The following is a 21447-nucleotide window of genomic DNA, read 5'->3' on the forward strand; positions in this document are numbered from 1 at the left end:
GGGGAGGGGAAGAATTCAGATTTGGCCAAACTCTTCTTAAAAATAAATAAATAAATTAATAAATAAATAAATAAACGGAGTAAAACTAGAAGAAGGAGCAGAGATGCTCTAAAGGAGCATATTTTCTTTACCGGAATGTTGAAAAAGATGAAGGTTTTAAAAACAGGCTTAAAATTAGATATAAAAGATGCAAAGATCTATATTTTTTCTTATCTTTACACTTTTAACTTTTTTGTTTGTTTGTTTTTAGGTGTCTGGGCCACACAAGTTATTCCTAAGGGGAAACGCTTTGGCCCTTTTGTTGGAGAGAAGAAAAAGAGGTCCCAGGTCACCAGCAATGTTTACATGTGGGAGGTGTGTTAGCTACTAAATAAAATCCCTTTTCTACCTTAAGTTACTGCAATGGACATTTAAATCTGCTTTTATATATGTCAAAGTGCAGAAAGCAAATCAAAAATGTTTGATTTCAGAAAGATTTTACAATGAATGATGAAGAAATTGACAGTCTAATTATGAGTTTGACAGTGAGGGTCTTTTTTAAATCTTCTCTTTGACTTAAATCTCCATTCAGACGTTGACATGTGTGAGGAGCAGAACTTTTTAATATTCGAGTCCTATCAACGCCTCAGGCTCTAAGATATTAATATTTTCTGCAAAGAAGCAAATCCTGCACAAGAAAAAAGCTCTAACACATTCTTGATGAAGACTAACTGCTACATTGAGGATGTTTTAAAGGATTCTGTTGAGAAGAACTATATTTCTAAATCTGCTTAAAGTCCCACTCCGATTATCATTTGATCTATTCTAAAAGTGTTCTCAGTGGTCTGTGAATTATCATTATGTCTATCTTAGCCCAAATTATTAAAAAACTGTCTTTTTCTAGGACATAGTTTCTGCAGAGCGGCAGTAGTTCTTCAGAAATTTGTCTCAATTGTGGGCGTGACTTTTGGTACAGAGCAATCCCGCCCCCATTTCCTGTCACCCATCCGTTTCCACCTGTATAAGAGAGAACTGGACAGAGCGAGTGTGATGTCATCCGTAGAAAACGGTTTACTTCGGACTCTAGCGAAATGAAGCCAGTTTAGTCACCTTTCTTCCACGATACCGACGTCGCCATGTTGGAGCCAGACGACAGTGATTTGCCCGAAATCGGTCAGGGTCAACGTTTCTATGGCAACTACTGTCACCGATCATGAGAGAGCTTCTTCACAGTCCACACCCCTTTCTATAAAAGCTGCTCGGGAGAATCTGTCAATCAAATGTTTGAGGCACCACATGCTTTTACTGAGGCATCTGATTGGTCAGTTTATAACTTAGTTAACATGTGATAAATAAAAAAATAAAAATCTTAAAAAAAATTTGTTTTAGCAAGAACATGTTAAGAAAAGTGTATTAGTGTAAGAATGATTGACTGAGTAATACCTGTTTATTCCTCAACAGAAGTCTATCGGATGGGAAGACGTCCTGTTTGGAACGCAAGGGGGAGGGGTCACTCAGTCCAGTTCTTTCATACAGTCAATGGTTTCCACGCTCTCCTGCTAGCTTACAAATCCTCACAACCCCCAACCTAACATTGTTGCAGGACAGAAAAATAAATTAAAAGGGGGAGATGACTCACTTGATGCATACAAATGTTTATTTTAGGAATTGATTTCGACATCTTTTGTGCTGCAGGTTTATTTCCCGTCTCGAGGATGGATGTGCATCGATGCCACAGATCCCATGAAGGGGAACTGGCTACGGTACGTGAACTGGGCTCGCTCCAGTAAAGAGCAGAACCTGTTTCCACTAGAGATCAACAGAGCCATTTACTACAAAGTTCTAAAGGTCAGTGACACGCACAGGTCAGGATGGTTTATTTGAAAAGGTGGACATATTTGTTTAATATATGAGTGCAATCTTGGATTTCATTATGCAAAATTAATACATTGTAAGTTAATTAAGAAACTTTTATGAATATGCAGACTATGCTGGTTTCCTCAAGTTTAAAGCTAGTTTCAGACACATTTAAAAAAAGAAAAAAAAAACATTTTCATGATTAAAATTGATTCACTTTTTAACTCTTTGTTTGTTTTAGTAACCAAACAGTCCAGTTATTGTTCTTTATTTTTGAAGCTACTAAATTATTTAATAACCATTTAAAATGTATATAAAAATGAATAATTCTACAATATAAAATTCTCGACATAAATATTTTTACAAATAAAATAAAGGATGTCAATTGAAGTTTAGTTACTGATTGAGAACTTAAAAAAAATTGGATTTGTTTATGTTGAATTCATTATTACTTTTGTTAATTGCATCATGTGATCCTCTTTCTTCTGTTCCACACAGCAGAATAACATTGTAGGAATATATCTTTTTTTTGTTTGTTTTTTGTAATAAAAAGTCTTATTCTTGATTCTAGAGCATCTATTTGGGAAAAAGTATACAGATTGAAATTCGTTTTTGTTGAATGAAGTTGAAGAAAACAAATTTAATTTATAGGAGGTTTGTGCATCTGAAGCTAATATGTTAAACTAAATTTATTTTCCTTTATTATTTTAAATTCTCATTATAGAAAATGACAATTTAAACTCGACTAAAAAACTAGAGAATGTCAATTATAACAAATTTAACTAAATGTTTTTTTTAATTTTTTTTATTTAAAGTGTTATAGCCAACTGTAGCTAATAAATGGCTGACACGTTTTGTCCATTCATCTTTTTGAAAGTGTTTTGTTTGACAGTTTTTGAAACTGGAAGCTGGAACTAATTCAGCTCAAACTAGTTTAGAATTAAAATAAACTTTTATATGCTTAAGAAATGCAAATGGGATGATCCGTACTTAGAATCTGGATGAACAAAAAGCTTTGGTACTTACAAAAAAATTATAGTTTTTTGTTCTTATTAGGGCTGTAACAATTCATTTTTACTTTGATCTGATATTTGTGATTGCTGATTCAAATTTACTTTCAATTTATGTTCATTTTGAACGATCCAATTCGACATGGTTCCCTGAAATAAAATAAATCCAGGACATCTTTAGCTAAAATTGCAACCAGATTCCTTTTATCTCTTGCAAAAGTGTAAATTAATTATGTGAACAAACAAACAAATAAACCAGAATGAATCTCAAATCCATTCACATTCTAGTTTCTTAAAGTTCATTATATATATTATATAATTATTATAGTATAATAAACCTACCGTACCTCAATCCAAATAATATTTTCCAAGATCAATTTGATTATGTAGTTTTGAAATGTTTTATTTAATGGTGTAGGTTGTTCATTTCCACTGATTTGATTTTGTTTGATCATAGGAATAGAATTTGATTAATCGTTACACCCGTGGTTCTTATATTTATATCAAATGGTGAAAGATACATTTTTAGATTGTGTGTGTGAGATCTCTTATCTTTTTTTCTTAGCTATATTAGAAGTGAAATGATAAATACAAATAAAATATTGATTCTATTGCACAATACTTCTTATTTAAAGACCCACTCTGATGAAAATTGTGTTTTTGGTGTTCTTAACATGTTCTTATAGCATTTTCTCATGATGGAGAACATAAATAAAGAAAATTAGGCTTAGAATAGCATTTCTGATTATTTATTTATTTATTTATTCAAATCATGGTGAATAGGAGCAGAAGTGTGATATGAATAATACAATAAATGCACTTTTGTAACAAACTTGAACATGTCAGTTGTGATTTATAATCTTACAAACTTGTTATTTGTAATTTTGTGTAACACATCCGTGATGTACAGTGGAGTAAAAAAAATATTGGGGTTAGGTCTCAGATTAAAGAGTCTACTCCAATAATCTTTTGATCAAACGGAAGTGGTCTTTTAATTATGATTATGCTGGTTTTATTTAAAATGTAAAAGTAAAGAATGTAATTTTTAGGACATAGCTTCTGCAGAGCGGCAGTAGTTCATCAGATATCCATGGAGTGGTGTAACCCTGCCAACACTTCCCATCATCCCTTTGTTTACACTCTCCCACTAGCTTACAGCCCCTCATACCCCCAACCTAAATAGTGGTGCCACAAAAATATTGGAGCTATACATACCAGCTCAGATGAGGAACACAAAGACGTACATGGATCTATTCGTCTACACCAGAATAGAGCGAAGAAGGAAGTTGAAGACAATCTTTTTCAAAATGCATTTTTTTTGTCCGCTCCTGTTTCATTACAATTTGAATTAAAAACACTCAAATACTTTTTTTTCTTTTTAAGTGTCCTCCATCATCAGAAAAATGCCACAAGAACATGTCAAAAACACCAAAAAACAAATTTTTATGAGAGTGGGTCTTTAAATCTGGGGTTTCTGTACCAACCAACATGTTTGAAAATAAATTTCTTGTCGTAAATGTAAAAAGTAATTGCTTAACATCTTGTTTTTGCTCAAACCACATGAAGTTGTTTCTTATAAATCATTTCTTATATCTGGAAGTATACAGTTAAGTTTTCTTTGCCAGATTCCACAAGTTTCAGTACTCTGAATTTGAAGTACTACTACTGTATCTAGAGCACAGTTTTTAGATAGTGTGGCCGCCTCTGGCCATCACAGAGAGTCTTAGCATGAGCAGAAACGTTGTGAAATGATCATCTCAGACAGATCAGATGCACAGTGGCCCAAATCTTCCCTTTGCCTCCCAGCAAGCGCGGCTGTGATTGGTGCTCCACCTCATCTCTCATTGTTGCAGCCTATCGGGCCGGGAGAGGAGCTGCTGGTGTGGTACACGGTGGAAGACAACCCTGAGATAACAGCTGCTCTGGAGGAAGAAAGAGCCAACTGTCTGAACAGGAAAAACTCGCACAGGGCGAAGCAAGGTGAGGCCTCGCTCCAAACCATCTCTGCGCGCGAGCTCCGGCTGTCCCGCTGCCCTCGCGCGGCTCCCACCCCGCTGTTTTCACCGCAGCTCAGGCGAAAATTGAAGTGGAGAGCTAGCTGGCTACAATTGGAGGAAGGCTAGTGAAAGCTAATGTGTGGCGCTTTTTCTTTACTTTCATTCCCGACCCAAACTCGTCGCTGCTACCGGGTTTAGCCGTGAATAGCCAACAAAGAGCCCCCGGGTTGGGCTGAAGTAGATGCTTGAAACCTTCGACGACTATCAGAGCCATTTTTAAAAGTATCCTTTCCTCATCTGGATCCTACGTTGTTGAGGATGTGACCTTCCTTGAGTTCATCCATCGGCGAGCTTCTTTACTTGATGTTGGCCTAGCAGGTTAGCTAACTAGCAAGCGTTTCGTTTCCTCACAGCAGCCTCAGTGGAGCACTAACTATGGACTTTAAATGATTAAATATGGCACTATTTTGTGTCACGAACGAAGTTTTGTGTCATTTTGTTCCGTAATAACAAGTTCATGGAGTTGTCAGTCTGGGTAGGAGATGCTAGCATCAGGCTAAACGGCTAAAGGCGCACGGACGTTCAGGGGTGGAGGAGCAGATGGCCAACTAGTTAGATTAAATTATTAAAAAATGATCGGATAAGTTTGTATTACAGGAAGATACCATAAAATAGTTAGCTATAGAGTTGTGTAGTGGTGTAATACGGTTGTTATTAGCTGACATAACATCAAAACAAAAGCTAAAAGAGACTCAAAATAATCTAAAGTTGTTCAATAAATGTGAAAATTCAGTTTTTTAATTGTTTGATCGAATTCATCTGTTTATATAATAGCTGTACTATCAAATAATTTACTATTTGAGCCAGAAATGATGTAATAAGTTGTTATAAATAAAGTTTTTCAGTAAGCTGTAGTTAAGTATTGATGTAATACAGTTGTTATTAGCAGCTATAACATCAAAACAAAAGGTAAAAGAGGCTAAAAAATAATCTAAATTGTTCAACATATGTGACAGTTCAGTTGATTATCTCCTTGATTGAACTATTTTGTCTGTATAATAGTTGTATTTTCAAATAATTTATTATGTAAGCCAGAAATGATATTAAAGTTGTTATAAATACAGTTTTTTAGTTAGCTATAGAGTTATGTTGGGATGTGATAGTTGTTATTTGCTGCTATAACATCAAAACAAAAGCTAAAAGAGGCTAAAAAATGATCTAAAATTGTTCAACAAATGTGATAATTCATTCTTTAAATTGGTTAATCAAATTTATATGTCTATATAATAGCTGTACTATCAAAATGTCTCGTGTAAGCCAGAAATTATGTAATAAGTTGGTATAAATAAAGTTTTTCAGTTAGTTTTAGTTATGTAGTGATGTAATACAGTTGTTATTAGCCGCTATAACATCAAAACTTAAGCTAAAAGAGGCTCAAAAATACTCTAAAATTGTTTAAAATATATGAAAATTCAGTTGTTTATTTGGATAATTGAGTTTATCTGTCTATATAATAGCTGTACTATCAAATAATTTATCACGTGAGCCAGAGATGATGTAATAAGTTAGTATAAATAAAGTTTTTCAGTTTGAACTCTCACAAAAGACAATAATAAAGATGAAAACTGAAGTTAAAGAAGATCAAATGAAACATTTCAAAGTGCATCAGGCTTGTCACACAGATGTCATTAAGAGTCTGGAACCGTGTTAACTATAACTTAAGCCTAGAAAACATAGCTGGACAAACAAGTCATTGTAATGCATAAAATGTAAGATTTCATATAGATAATTAGCATTACATGCACCATAGAAAGAATTTCATTCTTAGTTTTTTTCTGAAACCTTAAGGAAATAAGGAAGCAATTAAAGATCATGACTTAAGTTGTCATAAAAGTTTTCGCAATTAAAGATCATTTTTGCTTCTGTGTCGTTCAGCTCATGTTAAGCTCTAAGAATAGGAACTAAACATTAGAAAAGCAGGAGAATCGTTTAAAGGTTTCAATCAAGAGCCGTAAAAGACAATAAAAAGAGGCAATAAAGGAATGTCGTTAAGATGTCTTGTGAGTTTAAGAGGGTGGGTTGCAAATAGTTTTTCTGCTCTGATTTGTTTTTATAAATGTGAATAATGGAAACTTAATACGAAAACTGTTATAAATGAGATTCGTTTAAAGTAATCTATCCATGCTTCTGTTTAGACGATCAAAAAACAAATACAGTAATAAAAATAGATAAATAATTAGAAAAGGGACTGTCTTGCTGTTATGGCTCCAGCTAGCTCCCTTTAAGTGTGCTGCTCAGATGACTGACCTGCAGCATGTGCTTCTCTGGGATGAATTGGGGTTCGAGGCCAGATCAAGTGACCTTGTTACGCGCTCAAGGGTCAAAGAGGAACAGGAAGGCTGACCTGATTCCAGAAAACGGCGTGCATGTGAAAAATCATGTCATTTTTTGAGTCTGTTGTCAGGTTTAGTTTTTTCACATGCATTAGACATGAATGCAGGGCCACTCCAGTAGATAGCAGTTTCAGATCATGATAGTACAGTTTTGCTCTACCTGTCATTCTGTAGCTTAGTTACTAAACACGTGACTTCACTTTTTTCCTGCATCCCGAGGAAGTCATAAACTCTTTGTCATCCAGTCATAGAAAACCTGTTTCAGCTGTTCATGGTGGAAGTCACTGTATAGAACAGTTATGGAAAGCTCGTGTCGTTTCAGGTTCATGTTAAAAGGTGGCAGAAACTATTCAGCCGGTCTTATAAAAATACCTAAAGTCAATTTGATTTGGCAAAAGCAGCACGTCTGCTCTTACGGTCAGGAAACTCCCATGATGCATTTGTTTAAAAGACAGTGGATTAAAATACACATCAAACTACAACTTTTATTTCAANNNAAGTTATGTCAATTTGTTCTCTATATTTAGCTCTTTGTTCAAATTTTATTTGAAGTTTTTATCCCTTTTAAAAGTACCACAATGTTAGAAAAGCGTGTGATGCGCAATATTAATGATCAATATTGCAATGATAATATGACTTGCGATACACGACCATTTCGGAAAACAACTAATACATCATTTCCATTTCACTGAGCAGTTATATTTAAAAAAAAATAAACAGAACTTAAGTTATACTCCAAATGACCCACATCTAGGAGGCGAGTATCTGATCGAATGATTTGTGCAGTTTTAGAGAGTTGAACTCATTCTGTACATGTGACATAGCATGGAGGAGATTGATTGACAAGATCAACAGCCAATCAGGACGCAGAGAACAGTTTGCTCTTAAAAAAACATGCAAAATTGCACTGAAGAAAATCCACGAGACGGTGATATAGTGAGAGACGCTTGTATTTGGCTAATTCAACAAGTAGTAAATTAATAAATGATACATTTAAGTATTTAAATGTATTTTATCCCACACGTTAGTTCCTTATTCTATAGTTTGTGCCTAAAAGTAAAGTTGTCTTTATTTTTTTGCAAGTTGAAAAAGTAGAATTTGAAGCATCTTTTGATTGTTTTCTGTGAGGAATGGGCTAGGATGGATTCTTTGTTAGTGTTGTTGTTTTTTAACTGTTGTAAACATTTGCCTAACAGTGTTTTGTGATTGTGTGTTTGCAGCCAGAAGAAAACTTCTGGAAAAAGCCAGACAAGCTGGTTCAGGTGGATTAAAAAAAACAAGTGGAACCGAACCCATTGTTGAGGAGATGTGGGAGGGAGGAGAAGGTAAGCCTTTGAACGTTCTTGTGTGTTCGGTTCTACGTTTCACTGTTGGTAAAAAGACATAAACAGCAAGATTCCAGAGGTTAACTGTGACTCTCATTTACAGGTGTGAAGGAGGATGAGAGGACATCAGACACCTCTCAGGGGACAGAAGTTCACCCTCTGGAGAGCACTAACAGTATAGGTGTGCTGAATGCATCTGAAGCACTAACAGAGCCTGGAACCTGGGAGGAAGAAGATGAGGAGGAGGAGGATGAAGACGAGGAGGAGGAAGATGGTGACGACAGCCATGAAGCGGCGCACCAAACTTCTCAACAGTTAAATGCAGCTGAAAGCAAACAGTCCGGCACATCACCAGCGTGTGATGGAGAAAGCCTCGCCGTTTCCCAGGTGAAGTTGAAAAGCTCCTCGGTTGCTGGAAACGATCCGGATTTCGAGCCCGACGGCGAGCTTGAGAGCGACGCGCACGGAGAGTCGTACCCCTGTCTTCACTGCGAGCGCCGCTTCTCTACCAGGCAGGGCCTCGAGCGTCACGCGCACATTCACGGCATCAGTTACCAGCAAGTCTTCAAGTGCCAATACTGCAATAAATCCTTTGGTTCACAAGTGGGCCGACGGCGGCACGAGAGAAGGCACGAAGGCGGCTCTAAGAAAAGGCCGGGTTCTCTGGGCGGAGCTCCTTCCAGCTTAATCAGTCCTGTCGTTCAAACCGACTCCAGTCCTGACTGCACAAGCCCGGCTACCCACTATATCGCTATCGGGTTTTCGGGGGGAAACGTGCAGAACCCTGAGATACAGAGAAAGGAGTTGGGACCCAGCATCGAACGACCTTTGACCTTAGAGGAAAACGGCGAGTCAAAAGAGCTGCATCCATGCAAGTATTGTAATAAAGCCTTTGGCACGCACACCAACATGCGCAGGCACCAACGCCGGATCCACGAGCGCCACTTGTTACCCAAAGGGGTTCGCAGGAAAGGCATGCTCTTTCAAGAGGCGTCCATGCAGCCGCGGCCCGGCGAGTCTCCCAGCACCAGCCCTCCTCCCGTCTACGTGCCCAGCGCAGATACGGAGGACGAGGCGGACAGGGACGACTACGCCGTCGACATCTCCAAAAACATATCAGAGAATCTGAGCTTCTACATCGACGGTAAAATCGTCTCCACGGGTGCAGTGAGCAACTGCGAGGTGATAGAGGTGGACTCGCGCTCCGCTGCTCTGTTAGGCTTGGATACGGTCATTATCAGCCCAAACCAGTTCAGTCAAGCGCTGAAGGTGGAGGCCAGAACGAGTTCTGCAAAACAGATCTCCAGCAGTGGTCAGCCCGCAGCGAAAAGAAGAACATCCACACCTCCTCTGGTTACTGGACTGAAAGTGGAGACGGAAACGACGCCATCCTCCTCATCTACAACCTCTTCCTCTAAGTTGCTAGTGGGGGGAATATTCCAGCAAAGCACAGATTCAGCAGCTTTTCAACGAGAGAAAACCGTTTACCTTTCACCTAAACTAAAACAGCTGCTTCAGACGCAAGACTTCCAAAAATCCACCATCGCCCTCATCACCGACAGCCACAGGCTGACCTCGCCGCTGGCGGTCTCTCCTCTGCAGGGGGCTTCAGGGAAATTTAAACGGAGAACCACGTCTCCTCCGTCATCTCCACAACTCAGTCCTGCTGGTAAAACCGAAAGCTGCAAAGGGGATGCACTGAGCGCACACACACCCCTCAAGGTGCCAAAGTTAGAAAGTCACAGCGTGCCCCCGCCCGAGGAACTCCAGGATAAAGACGAAGACGCACTGAGCCCCTCTGGAAATGTGACACAGTCTTCCTCAGGCAGCGGAGGGAACTCCTGCAACCAGCAGCCCTTAGATCTGTCCAATTCTGTCAGCAGGCAAACTGATAGTGTAAACAAGGTGCTCGGAGATTCAGCTCTGGATTTAAGTTTACATTGTAAGAGTGTTGCTGAACCTGAAATAAAGGGAAACGCGACACCTCAGTCGGTGACAAAGAAGAGGAAGCCCAACACCAGCATGTTGGAAAAGGTGTTAATGAACGAGTACGCCAGTCTGACTCTGCCCGCGGAGGAGGGCCCCTTCGCTCTGGCAGGCCTGAGTCGGATCAGTTCTTCTTCTCCAAACGTTACATCGGACTCCGCCCACCCATCTCCGCCGTCTTTAACCCCCGTTACCATCAACCCATCGTCTCCGGGCGCCAGCAGCGCTACATCTCCGACGCCGCCTCCTCCTGTTCTACCCACCATCCCGTCTCCACCGGCGATGCCGAGCTCGCCGCTGTCCCAGCCGTCTGACTCACCTGCACACAGACCTCTACCTGTCCTCTCCCCGAAAATATCTCCACGAGTCGATGAACAAAAACTCCAGTCGGAGAATTTCCTAAATCACAAAGATAAGGAGGAAGATGAGAACCGAATCTCTGATTTAATAGACTCTTTAAGCAGTTCGCTGGAAGCCCCGCCTCATCCTTCTCCTGGGTCTACAGCTGAGGATCTGTCCTCTCCAGAGAAGGATCCTCCTCTTACTAAGCTAAACGGCAGCGCTGCAGACACAGAGGCGTCTTTGAAATCAGACTCGGCTCCTCCAACTCCTCCTGTAGCACAGGAGTCTCCGTTATCCTCCGATCCTCAGTCGCTCTGTCTGATCAAGGTAAAAGAGGAGCCCTGTGAAGACGACTCTCCTGTTAAGAACGAAGGTGTAGATCCAGCTCCACCGCCTCACCCCGCTAAACCCTCAGAGGCAGAGGAAATCAACTCCGTGTACTGCAAAAGTTTCGTGTGCAACGTCTGCGAGGAGCCGTTTAATTCCATCAAAGAGCTGAGCGCTCACATCACGGAGCACGCCGCCGACTGGCCCTTTAAGTGTGAATTCTGCGTGCAGCTGTTCGAGGACGCTCCCGCGCTGCTCACTCACCGCACCACGCTACACGGCGTGGGCCAGATCTTCGTTTGCTCCGCCTGTTCCAAAGAGTTCGCCTTCCTCTGTAACCTCCAGCAGCACCAGCAGGACCTGCATCCGAACGAGGCGTGCTCGCACACCACCGTGGAGAGCGGGAAACTCCGCCCTCACAATTACACTGACCCATCCAGAGCCAAAGAGGAGAGCAGTCCTCCCACGCCGGCGCAAGAGACGACGGAAGATGCCCCGCAAACCGACTCGGATTTACCGCAGCAAGAGCCGGACGTAAACGGAGATCACGGCGAGGACCCCAACGAGGAGCTGTACACTACAATAAAGATAATGGCGTCTGAAGGAGGGAAGCCGAAAGGTCCGGACGTTCGCCTCGGCATTAACCAACACTACCCCAGCTATAAGCCGCCGCCTTTTCCCTATCACAGCCGCTCCCATGCCGGTTCGGTGGCCTCCGCTACAAACTTCACTACTCACAACATACCGCAGACCTTCAGCACCGCCATCCGCTGCACCAAATGCGGCTGCAGCTTCGACAACATGCCCGAACTGCACAAGCACATCCTCGCCTGCGCCAACGCCAGCGACAAGAAGCGCTACACTCCCAAGAAAAATCCCATTCCCCTCAAGGAGATAGTAAAGAGTCCGAATGGAGTGGCGCCCCCCGCTGTGGTGGTGGGGCAGGGGGCATTTCGCAGGATGGGTCAGCCAAAGAGACTTAACTTTAATCAGGACGCGGTCAAGACGAAAATGAACGCTCTCAGTAAGAAGAGAAACCAGCTGGTGCAGAAAGCCATCTCCCAGAAGAATAAAACCGCCGCCGCCACAGCCGCAAAGAAGAGCATCGTCAAAACGGAGGCGGAGCTCGCCTCCAGCGTGTGCCCCCACTGCAGCCGAGAGTTCACCTACACTGCAAGTCTTACCAAGCACATGGCGGTCAGCTGTCCCATGAAGCCTGCTGCTGCTGCTGCTGCTCCTGCTGCTGCTAAAAAAGGCAGGAAGGGTCTGGCGGAGGTGAAAAAGGAGGTCATTTCTGCGCCGGATAAAAACACCAGCAAGAAAAAGCCTCCAGACTCCGAGGCTCAAGCGGAGGTCGAAACCAAGCCTGTGGTCAAAGCCAGGACCCGCAGCGCCGGCGTAGCCAACACCGAATCCTTTCAGGGGAGCAAAAGGAAAGCCACGGCTGGGGCGGGCCGACTAAAGAGGACGGCTTTGTCCCCGGTGCCGGTGTCTCTTAACAAGAGGAACAAGAAAAGTTTAACTAAAACACTACCTCCCACCATTCCAGCCCTAGACGCTCCCGCTGACGGGGCGCCACGGCCGGCCGTCAGAACGCCACGGCCGGCAGTGGGGAAAGAGCCAGGAGCCAAGAAATTAGCAGAGACTACGCAACAGCTCAAGAAGGAGGAGAGGTTTTCCTTACGGATGAGGGAGCGAATGGGAGGTCCAGTCACCAGGAGTTCACAGATGGCTCTTCCGCCAGCAGAGGTGAAGAGTGAGGAGACATCGCTACAGGAGCCAAAAGACTCTCAGGTAGAAGAGGCTCTGCTGGTGCTCCGTGTGTTGGCACAGTTTCATATGGGCCATTTTTTTACTTTACTACGAGGTGTTTATTTGTATAAACCTCTAACTAGACTTTATTAACTGTTTACAACAGGCGTTTCAAACTCAATTGCACAGTAGGCTAAAATCCAAAACACACCTTAGGTTGTGGGCCAAAAAGAATAAACATTTATTAAACACTAAAACTAAATTTTAACTTTAAAACCATGACTTTTTAACATTAAAACAGTCAGGAATATTATTTTAGAATTAATCAACTTAATCCATTATTCCTGATGGGGACCCATATCCGCCATTGTAAGGACGCTAATAATGACCACAACGGTTTCTGTTTCATGTCCAAATCTCAAGATTTGCACCACTTCAACAGCAGGTGGCAGATATGCACTAGTAAAAGTACAAATAAAAAGGAAGAGGAAGAAGTCCCTTCTTGTTCAGTGTGAACATCATGGGCTAAACGCATTTTCAAGAATGCGTCAGATGTGCGATGTGTGTGTATTTTTTTTCCTAGGGCTTGAAATCACTGGGTACCTCACGATACGATGCGATACTTGATACATGGCTCATGATATCGATGATATCGCGATACCTCAATATTTGGTTAAAAAAATCATCTCAGCCAGTCTCCCGATTGCGCATCCCCTATCTAGGAGCTAAGTGGGAGCCAACATTATTTGAAACCCAAATAAAACATTTGGAAAAAAATATTGGTGTTTGGCCAAAAAAAAGTAAAATGTCCAAAACTTTTTGCTATTCTGCTTTTTAGGTTTCAAAACTCAAAATTTAAATTTCAAATCTTTTTATTTCTGTTTTTTTAAATCAGAAAATTTCTGTTTTAAATCTTTTGGCCCCATTGTGGCACATTAGGGCGGGGCTAACACGAAGAACCAATCAAAATGGATGATGGTGGTAACTTCAGTCCCGTTGCATTGACTGACTCTGAGAACTTGGATAATTACGGTCAGAAAATGGCTGTATTGTCTCTATCATAGTTTGAAGTTGTCCCAAGAACACTAATAATATTGGCTCAGATTGAGCTTTATACCTCCAAGGGAACCTCTCACCAAAAGATGACGAAAACGTTTTGCAGCCTCTTCAAACAAAAATAAAAGATCGATACTTGGTGAGAACCCATCGAGAATCAACCCAGAACTTAATATTGCGATATATTGCAATATCGATATTTTGGCACACCCTTATTTTTGACACGTTAAAAGTGTGAGTATGCTAACTCCCAACTTTGTTTGTAAAAGCTAAAAAAACAGACACTGTTACTTATTAGCCACATTAGCATATTCACTATAATATCCAACCAAAAAATTAGAGCGCCGTTTATCTCTCAAAATTACATTATACAGTATAAAAGCCACTCCGAACTGTCATTTATTGAAACAATTTAAGGCTTATAGTGCAGAAAACCGTAATCTGAAAAGGTGAGGGGCATTTCAGAGGTACTTACTTGTCTGAATGTGGGGACAATCACATCTCTATAGAAGCTGAAGAACAGGCTCCAAATAGAGAAGAAGAAACTCACCGCTTCCTAATATCCCAAAAAACCTCCAGATAATTATCCATCCACAGTTTAAGATGGGGCACAGCAGGACACGTTTGACTGAAACCTGAACCTGGAAGCATAACACGAGTGTGTTTGTGTAAATGCCTCTGAATGTCAAACTGCCATTGTGAGTTAGTCGACTCAAATTGTCGTCCCATCAGTGAAGCGCCGTGTTGCTAACTGCTGTGTTGTGTTGCAGGACGTGTTGATGAAGTAAAGCCATGGTGACAGTGTTGAGCTATTCCTGGAGTACAGTGTTCACCTACCAGACAAAACCTCTGGACTCACCAAAGCACTGAGGATGACCTTTTGTAGTGATTTTGTTGTTTTTTTGTTTTTTGTTTTTTTTAAAAGCTTCTCCCAACCCAAATAAGTCTGCCTATCTGAACTGCCTTTGCTGGACTCCTGGACTCCTTCTTTCTATCTTATGAACCTAAACTGAGCCTCAACTTCTGCCAGACTTGCAAAAAAAAAAAAAAAAAAAAAAAGGAAAAGAGAACTGTAGATGACAATGAATTAATATATACATGTCATTACTTGACAGAAAACAGTAAGATTAGGGCTCTGTAATTATAGAAAGCTGATGTATTGCAAATGGCAATCATGTATCAGTTAGTGTGAAGTCAATTTGTTAATTCTTCTTCTTCATCCTATGTTCCTCTTTTTTTGGTTGTTTAGATTTTCTTGACTTTAAATGCATGTGCTAAAAAAAATAAAAATAAAGGACCGTCTAGACTCCGCCCACATCTTTCTCCCTTTGGGCAAAATATTTCAATTAATAAAAGATTGAAAAAGTATGTATGTTTGGATGAAAAGTTTTTATAGTCATTGTAAAAATATCTTTTTGGGTTTTTGTTTGATGGAAAAAGAGCTAAACGGCCAATTTTTATTTTTATTCTTATTTTTTCCTTTGGAGGGTCAGTCTGACATGTTCCCGGGGCTTAAATCTCATGTTTAATCAGATGTTAGCAGGTATTTCATACTGTAAAGTCATGCTGGAATTTACCTTTACACACAGTGAAACCCGCCTGTTTTTCAGGGGAAAACACGTTTTCCTACAGCCGTTTGTTCTTGCAGCACTTTAAAACAAACTGCCAAAACGTTCAACTGGATTGGTGTGATTAGGAAGAGTGGTGGTTTGCCCCGATCACTGAGTCATTTTAACTACTTTTTTATGTTTTTTTTTTTTATTTGGCATGACCAGACGGGATTTTCGTACCGCATATCCTGTTTTTTAAAGCCATTGTAAGTGAGTTGTTTTTGTCATTTCCTGTCCAAAGCCATGCCACACTACCTAACAGCTCTTCACAAAGGGTAAAACTTTAGAATGAATCCATCCTGTCCACGACAGGTTTCATGTCCACTTGTAGCGCAGAGACGCAGGCGGTGCGAGATCCTTGTAGCGTTATTGGTGAATTGAGCAATTCTATGATTTAAAGCTAATTTATGTTTCAACAAGAAGTCTTTGTTTTGCCTTTTTAGATCTTGTATTTAAAGACGAACAAAGGAGAATCTGGAATGACCTCTAGGTAAACATTGCTGTAATTGAAAAAAATTAAAATGTTTTTTTTTTTTCAATTTGTGTGGTGTTTGTGTATTGAGGCGACAGTCATACAAAGACATAGCATCAAATGAAATGTATACTTTTAAATATTTTATTAATTTAAAGTATTTAAAGGTTTAAAGTCTAAAGGAAGGGGTCTCCAAACTATGGCCCGCGGGCCGGATCTGGCCCTCCTCCACATTTGGCTGTTTTAGCTAAATTAGGCATTTTTTTTAGGCTAATTTGGTATTTAGTAATATTTCAGCCACACACTAGCTGTTTTGGCTAATTTGAGCTTTTTTCCCAGTTGTTTAGGCTAATTTGGAGTTAAGCTAATATTTCAGCTACATGCTAGTTGTTTTGGCTACTTTAGGCTTTTTTTAGTTGTTTAGGCTAATTTGGAGTTAAGCTAATATTTCAGCTACATGCTAGTTATTTTGGTTAATTTAGGTTTTTTTCAGTTGTTTAGGCTTATTTCGAGTTAAGCTAATATTTCAGCTACATGCTAGTTATTTTGGCTAATTTAGGTTTTTTTCAGTTGCTTAGGCTAATTTGGAGCCTAGCTAATATTTTAGCTTTATGTTGGCTGTTTTGGCTAAATTAGTCTCTTTTTTTTTCAGTTTTTAGGCTATTTTGCTACTTCGCTAAAATTTTAGCTAGCTATGCTATGTCTGAATTCCCCCCGCTCACTACAAAGTGCACTATATAGTGCGTTCGCCATTTTCTAGAGCAGTCCGAATCTACTACTTCTGAAATGAGTGCACTAGAAATTTCCCAGAAGTTTATGTGAAAAACTAGCATCCATCGATGCTCTCTACATTAGCGAATATAGACCAAAATGCATTGCGGTCGAACAATTTTTGCCCCCCCAAAAAAACGTGTTTAAATGTAATTTTTTAAATAAATCATCAACATCTTCACCATCCGAACCACAGTGGAGTCACAAAAAGATGTAAAATGTTCGTATTGATTCGATTTGGACTTCGTGAAATCAGTGACGTCACACCAGGTGTTTAGAAAAACAAAAGAAAAGTAGTGAGAATCGGGTCTGAATTGGTTTTAAAATCCAGGACATTATATAGTCTCACACAACAAAGTTTTATTAGTAGTTAGGTGGGAATTCGGGAATAAATTAATCAAGCCACTACTGCCAGGTGAAATGAATTGATCTGATTTAACTCCTGATTACATCACCGATCAGTATGAGGACATAAGCATGTGTATTTACACATATTAAGTAATGTAGAGCATTTAAAGCCCGTGAAACATGTTTTTAGGAAGGATTTAAGATTAATTAACCTGAACCCCACACTGCAAAAAAACATATCTTGACGCAAAAAAGACCAGTCTTGCAAGAAAAATCATCTTAGTTCTTCGATAGCAAAATAATCTAAGTTGAAGAAAACAAATCTTGGCTACTGGAATTATTTTTCTTAAAATAGGAATTCTTGATAAGACCTTTCTTTTTTCTCCATTGGAAGACTTTTTTTTTAATTTAAAGAAAATTTTAAATAATTTTTAACTTTTTTCTATTCCTAGGGGCTTTGTTTTTTGAAAACTGGCATGAAGTGGGTCAGATCCACAGAGGCCAGTCATCCGCACATACCAGATCTAAAGGGTCTGAACATCCCAGGACTCCTTCAGAGGATGGAGTAAATGACTTAAAAAGTTGGGGTGCTTTTGACAGATGAAGGGGGACCAAGGCAACAAAAGGTTGCCAAAATTATTTTACTAGTTGGTGGAAGTATGTTTAAATGGCATGTCTTAATTAGGGGTGTAGAAAAAAAAATCGATTTGGCGATATGTATCGCGATACTTTATTTGGCAATACTTGTATCGATTTAATATTATTTATTTATTAGCGTCCTTCAGTGTCTGTCTTTAGTTTTCCACTGTTTTTTTATGCTGAAAAAAACTTGTTGTGGATATCAGACTGTTCCCTTTAAGAGCAATTTATTTTTTATTTAATAAAAAAAAAAAGCTGAATGAATTTGCTTAGCTAAAAGCAACTTTTTTCTGAGATTCAGTTACAGTTCTTTATGAGATAAAATGAGTTTTACAATTGTATTACAATCATTTAATCTTTAGGTAAAGTTATTTTCTAAGTCATACTGTAAATGAAAATAATGAAAACTTGTTCTAGTACAGTCTTGCGATATACATATCACATCGTGAGCCAGGCATCGCGATACGTATCGTATCGCCAGACTCTTACACACCTCTTGTCTTAATGCATTTTACCTTCAATTCTTAAACTTTATCGTCTTTTTTGTCCTGTAGATCAAAATCCTTTATAAGGGACCTTTATTGCACGCGTACATCTTAAAATACAATGAATATTATTGTTAGTATTTAATCTATTTTTTAATAAAAAAAAGGATCAAAATACAGCAACACTAGAACCCTGTCTTTTCTAAATGTTTGAACATTTTATTCCATCATTAATATTTCATGACACAAAAGTAATCTGAGTTTTACTGAGTTTTACTGAGTTTTACTACCTTGAATGACCATAGCAGACACTCCATGCTCTTTACTGTGGGTTTCATGTTTCACTGTTTGCTACATTTTCCTGCTTTTTGTCTTTTTGCTTTTTTTTTTGTTTTCACTAAAGCTCAAATCTAGTTATAGTTTTATTCTAAACCCAAGAGAGGCATAAAAGTGGCCATTATGGAGGTTGCCATATTTTGGAAAATGTCTGATTAGATCAGGGTTCACAAACACATCAATTTACCTTGAGGCCACTGAAGGCTGAGTCTGGGCTGTATGGGGTTCCATTTGTGCCAAAAATATGTTTTTGCATCCACTGTCTATATCTTTGGTCCATTGTCTGCGCCTACTGAACAAGTTTACTGAACATTTTTCATTTAAGATACTGTTGCTGAGGACTTTTCTGACGACCAGATCCAATGACAATAGAGTTTTATGCAAAGTTTTAAACATAAAGCAAGCTGAAACATCACAAAGCAAATGCAAAGCTATGATCTAAGAAGTGTGGACATGCAGAAGATATTGCTTAGTAGAGATTTAACTTTCATATAAAGGTGGGGGCTGAAAAATATTAACTTGGGGGCTGCAAGTGGCCCGCCAGTCTGAGACCCCTGGATTAGATGAATATTCTATTATATAAATTAATAAGGTTCAATGTTTTTTGACACTCAAACAGTTTTAATTTGTGTCCTAATATTTTCTTCCTAATTTATTAAATATTAAAATATTTACAATATAAATTAAATTACTGTATATACAAATAAAGTCAAAATAACGACCGTAGTCCTTCTAGTTGTTGTGGAATTCCAGTAGAATGAGTGTTTAATATATGGACAAAACAAGTAAATGTACTGATTTTTATATTCAATGGCAAATGAAACTCTTAATTTGTGAACATTTTAAGGAAATTTTAAGGATTTATTAATTTTATACATAGTATTTTACACACAATTGTACATTAAACATGGAAAAAAAAACAAAAATTCAGCAGATATTTTTCTCAGAAATGTATAAATATTAAAATTAGGTAAAAACTTTCTTCCTTTTAGAATTCGCCCTCAGGTTTGTAATACAGAAATAAAGTCAATAGCACCTCTGGCAATGGGACGGTTCACATGTTTTAGTACGTTCCGTCTATTTCACCATCCAAACTGTCTATTTGCTTGTGCTGACCTGACCCTGCTCTGGACAAACGTTTTAACACTGTCCAATTCTTGAGCTGTTTGAATATGCTGGACAAAGTTTACCAGAAAAGCATTTCCCTTTTTTTCTTTCCCCTATTCAAACCCACTGGAGTGGTTGTCATGGCGACGGCTGAAGTTATGAAAAGATGCAAATTTTTTTTTCTCCCCACAAACCAGTTTTTCCTGCATTCAGAAGGGGGGGTGTGCTCATTTGCTCTGCTGCCATGACGGTGTAATGTATAGCTTTGTACAGTTTATGGGTGTTTAGCTGTGCACGTGCGTGCGCTTGTGAGGAGGGATAAACCGCTGGGAGATTGCTGCACTATACGCTGATGCTGTCAGGGTAAAATATCGCAGCACTCTCTTGATTGCAGAGCTGGTTGCTTCAGCCTGGATCATAAAAAATGCAGTTCCACGCCTGTCTGTGAGCGCCTGACTCCACACTAAAACAATACGCTGGAAAAACTGATTGAAAACATTTGCCCATCCCTACCTCTTAACTAATTTATGACAAAGGGCAGAATAAAGGAAAAATAAAGCGGGCTAAATAACTCCATTAAACATTGTAATTATAATTAGGAATGACCTTTTGTGGGAAACGCTATTGCTGTCCTATTAGAGATACACAGACAAAGTGAATCATTTGATCAGCTTGTGTGGAGAAAGTTAATTAATTAAGAATTGTAGCAAATGTCTGTAGTTTATGAAAAGTAATATTTGGAATTCATACAGTCAAGTTCCTACTTTGAAAATTAAAAGTATTCATTTTAGATCAGCTACTTTTAAAAAAATTAGGAAAAAATTAGGAAAAAAATTTTTTGTCTCTAAAAAAGTATTTAGTCACCCACTATTTATACAAGTTCTTACACTTAAAAATTTGAGAGGCCTGTAATTTCCATCATAGGTAAACCTCAACTATAAGAGACAAATTAGAAAAATAAATCCAGAAAATCACATTGTCTGATTTTTTTGAAAAAATAATGTATTTGTAGATTGTGGTTGAAAACATGTATTTTGTGAATAACAATAGTTTATCTCAATACTTAGTTATATACCCTTTGTTCGCAATAACAGATCTGTGAGAGCCAGAAATCTTGCTTGTTTATTGGTGCCAATAACTTATTTTCCACCATAATTACAAAAATAAATTCTTTAAAAATCAGACAATGTGATTGTGATTGTCTCGTTTTTTTTGTGTGATTTTAGTCTCTTATTAGGGCTGGTTATTGTCAGTAATTTCCAGAATCGCATCGATTTGATTTGATTCACCAGAGCCTGGATCAATTTGATTTTTTTCAATTCTTTCGATCCTCTCAATTCACTTCAATTTAAATTAATTCATTAATTAAAAAAATATTTTTTGAGTTTACACAGTTTACACATTTGTTTAGAAATACATTGATTATATGTTTTGAAGATGTTCATATTAATCTGATACCCTTCACATACTGTAAAATGTATTTGTAAAAATAATGAGATTGTAAATAGCATACAGTGTTACATTGATTCTCCAACATAGAATCTCCAACAATTGTTCCGTTTCTCCTGGAGGGCGTTTCAGTTTGGCCACTAGGTGGTGATCGCGCTTTAGAATCACACCATATTCCAGAAGAAGAAGAAAGTATGAGCAAAAAC

The 21447-nt window shown here is 38.9% G+C and overlaps 1 protein-coding gene across 3 annotated transcripts in view; it reads left to right on the forward strand.

The window, feature by feature from the left end:
* prdm2b (PR domain containing 2, with ZNF domain b) overlaps positions 1–15094 on the forward strand; it is a 75539-nt gene extending 60445 nt beyond the window's left edge. For 2 of the 3 annotated variants that reach the window (XM_024270068.2, XM_036212020.1), the window contains 6 exons: positions 251–354; positions 1675–1827; positions 4700–4826; positions 8457–8561; positions 8665–13010; positions 14795–15094. In XM_024270068.2, the coding sequence (XP_024125836.1) occupies positions 251–354; positions 1675–1827; positions 4700–4826; positions 8457–8561; positions 8665–13010; positions 14795–14812 (4853 nt within the window). In that variant the 3' untranslated portion in view covers positions 14813–15094. Of the gene's footprint in view, positions 1–250; positions 355–1674; positions 1828–4699; positions 4827–4894; positions 5222–8456; positions 8562–8664; positions 13011–14794 lie in introns of those variants that run through there. The other variant, XM_024270069.2, reaches the window with a different exon arrangement.
* Positions 15095–21447: the final 6353 nt, after the last annotated feature.

This window comes from Oryzias melastigma, linkage group LG5 (assembly GCF_002922805.2).
Source record: "Oryzias melastigma strain HK-1 linkage group LG5, ASM292280v2, whole genome shotgun sequence".
Lineage (NCBI taxonomy): Eukaryota > Metazoa > Chordata > Actinopteri > Beloniformes > Adrianichthyidae > Oryzias > Oryzias melastigma.